General features: G+C 37.5%; 1 protein-coding gene across 2 annotated transcripts in view; it reads left to right on the forward strand.

Annotated features, from left to right (window-relative positions):
- The window catches only part of MORC4 (MORC family CW-type zinc finger 4), a 65,357-nt gene that overhangs the window by 1,960 nt on the left and 54,408 nt on the right, over positions 1-8,989 (forward strand). The window contains exons 2-3 of one of the 2 annotated variants that reach the window (XM_006774831.1): positions 4,505-4,722; positions 5,433-5,580. The exons of the other annotated variant lie outside the window; for it this stretch is intronic. Of the exons in view, the coding sequence (XP_006774894.1) occupies positions 4,505-4,722; positions 5,433-5,580 (366 nt within the window). The remainder of the gene's footprint in view (positions 1-4,504; positions 4,723-5,432; positions 5,581-8,989) is intronic. 2 annotated transcript variants of the gene reach the window in all.

The following is an 8,989-nucleotide window of genomic DNA, read 5'->3' on the forward strand; positions in this document are numbered from 1 at the left end:
AATCACTTATCTTTTTACCAACTCCTTCCCACCACACCTTATTCCAGTGATGTTGGTGTCAAATAGTGGGCCCAGCAGATCTTACCACTTTCCATTTTGTCTGTGGAAACTATGTCTGTGAAAATTGGTGCTTATAGTTACAAAGCAGGAGGAAAAAAGAGGATGGTTTTTTAAATAACTGCAACAATTTTTGTTCCAGATTCATTCAACAAATTTATACTGGACACCTATGTGAAAGTCACTGGAGACAAAGTGGTGAACCAGTCAGACATGATCTTTGCTCTCAAGGGGCTGACAGTTAAAGAGAAATATAGAAAAGGATTGATTAGAAGCAATACTACTAAATAGGCCGTCCCACCTAGTAATAACTGCTATGAAAAAAGTAGTTTCTATGAGAACATATAATGGAGGGATCTACTCTAATCTATGGAATACAAAAAAGTCTATGTTTAAGAAATGACATTTGAGTTGAAATATGAAGAATGTGTAATCATTTAAAATTTCATTTCTTTCTTGGGGAACAAAACAGGCCTAAACAGGTGGAAATCCCTTTCACCATAGCCTTTTCTGGCATTATCATGTCAAATATATTTCCCACCATTTTGATCTGGGAAATTGTTCCTCATATTTAAAAGTTAATTTTAAAGAATTTTAAAAGTCCTGGATTATGTATGGTGTACGTGCTGGATTTTATTTCTGATCGTAACTTAAAACAAACTTCAATCTGTTAGGAGGTCCCATCTATTTAGAAGAGATCATTTAATCCAATCCTAACTTCTAGCCAAGGATTTCACTTAGCACAATTTCTTCTTTAAATAATTGAACTTTAGAGGTAGCTTTGAAAATTATTATTAAGTATATTAATTTTTCTTATATGGGTTGGGGGAATATTACCTTTATATTTGGAAAAAATAATAGAGGTAGATGTGCAAAATTGTTAAGCCTACAGAAATTCTATTTGATCTATAACGTTTTTTTATAATCCTATCCACATTTTCCATCTCTTTATGGTAACCTTCCAATTTTCAGGCAAATAAAATAGTTATGCAACTGCAGCAACAGTTTCTTCATAAATACAGAATCCCAGGAAAATCAAATAAAATAGGAAAAGCCTATAATTAAATTTATTTAAGGCCCATAATTAATTATCTTTAGCTTTTGTGATTAGTGTGTGGACCAGCTGGTCTTTATATTCAGCTGCCTTGCTCAGCAGGGTGGAAAACCTCTTCGTTGAGAAGACAAGAATAAACAGCATCCACAGATCCATGGATTGAAGGATTTGCTTGCTACCTCTGCTCAGAAGTGCATTTCCTAGTAGGTCATTTTTAAAAACAACAGCAAGAGAATGGCAATGTGCTTAGTCTTTCATTCTTTGATATTGCATATTACATCACAATGTATCTAGGAAACAGCAGTGCCCACCCTTGTATGTTCATGGATTTTCTAAGGTTTGTTTCATTGGTCAGAGTCCCAATCTAAATTCACCTCTGTGGATTTTAGAATATTGACATTTTAATAAAGTTAGGAGCAAGCTGCTGTCTTCCTGAATTCCACTCAAAGAGCTGGTATCCAAGCCCCCCTTGGTCTGTAAACACTGTTGTCTCTTACATGAAAGGATAGAACAGGACTTAGTGAAGTGAAACCACCTATAGAAGCCAAGCTATCTCTGTGAAAGATGAATGAGCTATACCAAACTATACAAAATTCATTCCTACAATTCTATTATTTATTGTGAGGGCTTTTATATTAGGTAGTTATTTGATTGGTATCTGGCATCCATTCTGCAATTTTCAGTTAAATAGAATACCTAAGTGGAATGAAAGAACACATGGGAAGAATGAAGTGGAACATAACAACAATATCCAGAGTTCCAGATTCTCTCTTCTCATTATTCATAACCTTTTCCATTTCTTGTTCTGGCCCTACCCTACTACTTACTTTCTCAACCTTGTACAGCCATTTGGTCTTCGCAAACTAAGTAACATAATCAGGGTTTATACTCACAATAGGGAAGAGATGATAGATGGCAGAAAGGTCAGGAATGGCTAGGAAATTAAGAGAGTAATATAGAATTTTGTTTTCACTACTTTCTCTTGACCACCTAACTGAAATTTGTGTAGCATTAGAGAAAGTTTAAGTTCAGATAACCATGTAGGTTCATTTCACATGGTAGGTTACTGCTTATGAAGAGCCTTGAGTTTTATGTATGATATTAGGTCTGACGTGGAGCTAGAGGATAACACACAACAATTCTCAGTGACTTCTAGAGTTAGTTTAAAATTCAAGTTTGAATATTATCTATATATATAAAACCCTAATATGCATAGACCGAACAGTGGAACAACTGAACAACTGAAGAACTGGTCACTATGACGTGCGCTGACCAACAGGGGGCGCACGCAGACTATGGTGGGCATCGACAGCGGCAGGATGGTGGAGCAGGTGAGTGGGGGGCGCCAGACTAGGGCAGGGCGCCAGTCGCTGTCATCAGGGTGACGTCCGGTGGTTACTGAAAATTCTTTGCTCCCGCACGCCGCAGTCCCACCCAGCACTTGCACCCGCTGCCGGCACCGGCCCTGCTGGCACCTGCAGCTGACACTGGAGACACCACTCGCACCCGCTGCCGGCACCTGACGCCAGTCCTGATCGCTCAGCACCATGAGCAGGTGCAAGCAGCGGCTGCCAGCCCTGATCGTCCTTGAGGGCTTCTCCACCTCCCCCTGCTCTTGTGGGGTGATCAGGGCAGCAGCCTCTGCTCGCACCCACTGCTGGCACTGGTCCCAATCGCTACGTGCCATCAGCTGGTGCAAGCGGGGCATTAGCGCATGGGAGCAGCGACAGCAGGAGCAGGGCTGCTAGCAGAAAGGGGACTAGGGGCAGTGGTGGGAGGGACCAGGCGGGGGCGCGGAGGATAGGCTGAGACCCACCCCTGTGCCCACCACAGCCTTGAGGCCCAGAGTTCCTTTCAAGGTGCATGAATTCATGCACTGGGCCTCTAGTTTTATAATATATTGTGCATATAGTATATAATTTATTCCTCATAATAACCACATCTTTTATATCCAGTTTTTTTTTTCATTAGAAGAATAGGAACGCCCTAATCTTACCAACTTCTGTAAGTTTATTTCCTGGAATACTAAGGCCCATAGACAGCAGAAACACAATAGTCTTTGGGATTTTCAAATAAACTACTGCCCTAGAAATTACTTTTCCTTGTGTTATATTTATTTGTAGGTGCACAAAGCTCTTGTAAATTGTCTACTCTAGAAGGACGTAACACTTTGAAAAAGAAAATTAAAAGATGGTACTCCTTCTTAGGGAAAACACAAACCACAGCCTTCAGGAAGTGGAAGCCAGGCAACTCAATCCTGCTCAAAAGTATAAGAACCAAGGCCATGCTGCTCAGACATAGCATATAGAGTATCTATTTTATGATATTGGAGAAGCATCTAATCTGTAACATATGAAATCTTTCCTTAGACTGTAACACAAGGGCAAGAATCTTGTCTCTTTTTATTAACAGTTTTGTCTCCAGTATTTAGCACAATGCATGGCACATAATAGGTACTTAGTAAATATTTATTGAATGAATGATAGTGTATAACACTGTAAACTTAGTCGATCTGGAAAGAAATAATCCTTAAAATTAGTTTTATTTGTGGTGAGGGAAGATATATGAGGAAGATAATAATAATCATTTTCTAGGTTTCATATCTTTTTTTTTTGGTTCTATTATTCTGTTGCATGTTTGAATGGAGAATGTATAAAAGGGAAAAGATCTGACTCCCAGATTAAGCTGATCATAAGGAGATACAGAGATTGTTGAGGTGACTCAGTGAAATGCCCTTAATAGAACAAGAGAGACTTTATACTGCAGCTGTTTGCTGATACTCAGAGGCAGAACTACCTATTTTTATCCCTTGGCCACATTCCAACAAACTGTCCCAGCAGATGAAGCAGAGGCTAAGAATTGGAAGGGTTATCTTTTGGGTGGAGAGTTGAAATTGTTTAGATATATAACCTTTGACTTTCAGATTTCTAGGTGATGTAACCAGGTTAGGGGATGCCTAGTCTGGCACCTCTGACCAGTGCCACTATCTGGTACTTTTGTTACCCTCAGTGTACTCTGAGATAACCGTGCTTTTTACCCTACCTTAACCTTACTATTAGCAATCAGAGCCATTTTCTCTAGACCCATGGACTTCTCCAGCTATCTTTGCTAGTAAAAAGAGGCCGCCTTTACATTTATAGAATGGGACACTAATGTACTGGAAGTATTTATGCACACACAAACCACACAGGAAAATCAGTCCCATTACCCCATAGTAATTTCCTATGTTTTTAACTTAATAGTTTTGCCCAGAATATCAACAGAAAAAAAGGAATGACGTTTTACAAGTGTTATTCATTTGTAAGCTAAACATTCTGCTTGTCACCTATCATAGGATGCTTTTTATCTTTCTGCTTTCTTTTTTCTGATTTATTTTTTCTTGTGTAATTACAGCTTTGGCTTTACAGATAAAGTAATAAAGAAGAGCCAGTGTCCCATCGGGGTCTTTGGTAATGGTTTCAAGTCAGGCTCCATGCGGCTAGGAAAGGACGCTCTTGTCTTCACCAAGAATGGGGGTACTCTCACTGTTGGACTCCTATCACAGACCTACCTGGAATATGTCCAGGCCCAGGCAGTTATTGTGCCAATTGTTCCATTCAACCAGCAAAACAATATCCTTTCTGGAAATGTTGGTTAAAAATTAGTCTAATCTGATATTTTGATAGAAACCTCTTTCTTCACAACAAATCCAGCTATCAATTCAACTGTCCTAAACTTAACTTGAATTCCCCATATTAAATGGTTTTTTTAAAAAATAACTGGACAATTGACAGAAGCCTAAAAATGTTTTTGTTGTATGGAAAATTTCACTGTTATGTGATTTGATCTCTATCTCTCCCACACCACCACTCCTTTGGTAAAGTGCCCCCTCTCTTATTTTTCTCCTAAGGGCAGCTACATTTGTATCATACTCCTAGAAACCTTCTATTCATCAGCTTATCTGCTGGCAGAATCACTCATTTCCCCATTCCTAGACAAGCTGTTATTTTTATTAGATACCAGGTCGTCTTGACCCAAGCAGTAAAGCAGTAAAGTTTGAGCTCATTGCTTCCAAAGGGTCTGAAAATTCAGCCTTTGATCTGTTTTGTAAATATAGGACAGTCTTTACATTATATTTTTGAAGCTATATTCTGTAGGGGTAACTGATTTTTATGTTTGTCTCTACAACCTTTATTCATTTTGCCTTTTCCTTTCTTCTGTAGCAGTGATACCCATGCTTTATGTCTATATTTTGTCTAAACATACAACACAAAAGGCAGATCTTCCTAATTATAACATCTTCTTAAAATATTAAGTTTTCTTTGACTGTATTTGGTTTTACAAAAAATGATTATTACTGAGGATTCCTTGCCCAGCCTAGAAGCCATCTTGAACTATTCAATTTTCAACAGTGAAAATGACCTGCTGTCCCAGTTTGATGCCATCCCAGGCAAAAAAGGCACTCGTGTTCTCATTTGGAACATCCGCAGGTATAGTATACCAAGGGTGATAGATTTTAATAAGCAAAGGTAGTATGATGAAGTACATTTTAATAAATTTCTAGAGAAGCAGAGTAGATAAATTTTGATAGATATTTGCATTTGATTGCATACTTTTTCTTAACTTTTGTATAACCACAGCTCTGTGAGAGATAGTGGTTCTTATTAGTAAAATGTGGAGCTTGATAATGAAGAGACATGCATATACTGAAGCTATTGCCACAAATAATCAAGACAGTTCAATGTTATTCTAAAATATTTAGAATCCATTACACATATCTATTTTATATTTATGGTCACTGTTTTGAGATAGATACATGATAGTTATTTAACTTATTTGACTGAAAATAAAATGTGAAAACTAGACATTAACAAGCATTTTCCTTAAGATTGGGAACAAGACAAGGATGTCTGCCTTCACCACCCTTATTCAAAATACTCCTTGAAGTCCTAGCCACAGCAATCAGACAAGAAGAAGAAATAAAAGGTATCCAAGTTGGAAAGGAAGAAGTAAAGTTGTCATTATTTGCAGATGACATGATAGTGAATATAGAGAACTCTAAAGATTCCACCAAAAAAACTAGAACTGTTAAATGAATTCAGTAAAATAGCAGGATACAAAATAAATATCCAGAAATCAGTTGCATTTTTGTACACCAATAATGAACTATCAGGGAAACTAAGAAAACAATCCTACTCGCAATTACTTCAAAAAAAAAATACCCAGAAAATAAATTTAAGCAAGGATGTGAAAGACGTGTACTGGAAAAGTATAAGACACTGAAGAAAGAAATTAAAGAAGGTAGAAATAAGTGTGTTCATGGATTGGAAGAATTAACATCATTGAAATGTCCATAATACCTAAAGCAATTTTTAGATTCAATGCAATTCTTATTAAAATACCAATGACATATATCACAGATCTAGAAAAAATATTCCAAAAATTTATATGGAACCACAAAAGATCCTGAATAGCTACAGCAATCTTGAGAAAGAAGAACAAATTTGGAGGAATCATACTACCTGATATCAAACTATAGTACAAGGTCATAATAATAAAAACAGTGGTACTTGCATAAAAACATATATAGAGGTCAAGGGAACAGAATAGCCCAGAAATAAACCCATGCCTTTATAGTCAATTAATATTTGACAAAGGAATCAAAACATACAATGGCATAAAGATAGTCTATTCAGTAAATGGTGTTGGGAAAATTGTACAGATATGAAACTAGACCACCTTTTTACAACATACACAAGGATAAACTCAAAATGGATAAAAAAAAAAACTTAAATGTAAGTCGTGAAACCATAAAAATCCTAGAAAAAAAACATAGGCAGTAAAATCTCGGATATTTCTTGTAGCAATATTTTTTCTGATATATCTCCTCAGGCAAGGGATACAAAAAAAATAAAAAAATAAACAAATGGGAATACATCAAACTAAAAAGTTTTGCACAGCAAAGGAAACCGTCAACAAAATGAAAAGAGAACTCACTGAATGGGAGACATTCTTGCTGAATACATCTGAAAAGGAGTTAATATCCAAAATGTATAAAGAACTCATTAAACTGGACACCAAAAGAATAAACTATACAATTTAAAAATGGGCATGGGATGTGCTCTCCCTCTCCTTTCCCCAGGCACACTCTTTGGAGCATGTCTTTCCCCCTCTTCCCTCAGGCATGTTAGTTTTGCTTTCTTTCTCCTAAGCTCCAAGGACCCTTCTTTTGCCTCTATAACGTGTTTTCTAAGTCATACACCCCAGCTGGTTCACTTCTACCTCGGTGACTTTTGCTTGTATTTGAGTTCTTGGCTCTGAATTCTTTATTAGCCGAACTCAAGGCTGGGGTGTAATTCCGCCATTAACATTGAGAGGGACTAGTATTCCTTCATTTGTGGGGTAGCAGTAGTCTCCCTACAGAACACAGACTTCTGATTTGTCTCCTGATGACTGTTTTGCTTCTTGATTGTGCTTGACCTCTCCAGGACAGGGCTTCATCTTTTCTTTCCCAGTCTCAAAAATAAAAAAACAAACAAAACAGGCACAGGACCTGAATAGACACTTCCCCAAAGAGGACATTCAGATGATCAGTAGGCATATGAAAAGATGCTCAAAATCACTAATCATCGATAAGTGCAAATTAAAACTACAAAGAGCTATCACCACACACCTGTCAGAATGATTATCATCAATAAATCAACAAACCACAAGTGTTGTGAGGATGCGGAGAAAAGGGAACCTTTGTGCACTATTGGTGGGAATGCAGATTGGTGAAGCCACAATGGAAAGCAGTATGGAACTACCTTGAAACATTAAAAATGGAAATGCCTTATGAAGCAGCAATTTCCACTTTGGGGAATTTATCTGAAGAAACCCAAAACACTAATTCAAAAGAATAAATGACCCCTATGTTCATTGCAGCGTATTTACAATAGCCAACATTTGGAAGCAGCCTAAGTGTCCATCAGTAGATGAGTGGATAAAGCATCTATGGTACATTTACACAGTGGAATACTACTCAGCTGTTAAAAGAAGGAAATCTTACCTTAGCAACAGCATAGATAGACCTGGAGATTATGCTAAGTGAAATAAGTCAGATAAATACCATATGATTTCATTCATATGTAGTATCTAATGAACAAAATGAACTAGTAAGCAAAGTAGAAACAGATTCATAAATAGAGAGCAGGCTGACAGCTGTTGGAAGAGGGGTTGGGAAACTGGGTTGGGGGTTGGAGGGATTGAGCAAAAGAGAAAAAAAGAAAAATCTCATGGACATGGACAACAATGTGGTGACTGCGGCAGCGGGGTGGAACTGGAGAAGAGTATATGGGGGATAAATGGTGATGAATGAAGACTTGACTTGAGGCGGTGAACACACAATACAGGGTACAGATGATGTGAAGTGGAATTGTATACCTGAAACCTGTATAATTTTGTTAACCAATGTCACCCCAATAAATTCAGTAAAAAGGGAATAAAAGAAAAAGAGACATAAGGGTAACAAAGCACAACACAATCTTTAAAAATAAAGATCTCTGTATTAGTGGTTTAGAGGAGCTGAATTAGAAGTAGAAAAATCTTTTTTTTTTAATTAAATCTTTATTGTTCAGATTATTACAGTTGTTCCTCTTTTTTCCCCCCATAGCTCTCCTACACCCGGTTCCCACCACACCTTCTGCCCTTAACCCCTACCCCACTGTCCTCATCCATAGGTGTACGATTTTTATCCAGTCTTTTCCCACACCCCCTACACCCCTTTCCCCCGAGAAATGTCAGTCCACTCCCTTTTTTCCCCTGATTCTATTATATTCACCAGTTTTTCTGTTCATCAGATTTTTTTATTCACTTGATTTTTAGATTCACTTGTTGGTAGATATGTATTTGTTGTTCATA

Source organism: Myotis davidii, unplaced genomic scaffold, assembly GCF_000327345.1.
Source record: "Myotis davidii unplaced genomic scaffold, ASM32734v1 scaffold528, whole genome shotgun sequence".
NCBI classification, from domain to species: Eukaryota; Metazoa; Chordata; class Mammalia; order Chiroptera; family Vespertilionidae; genus Myotis; species Myotis davidii.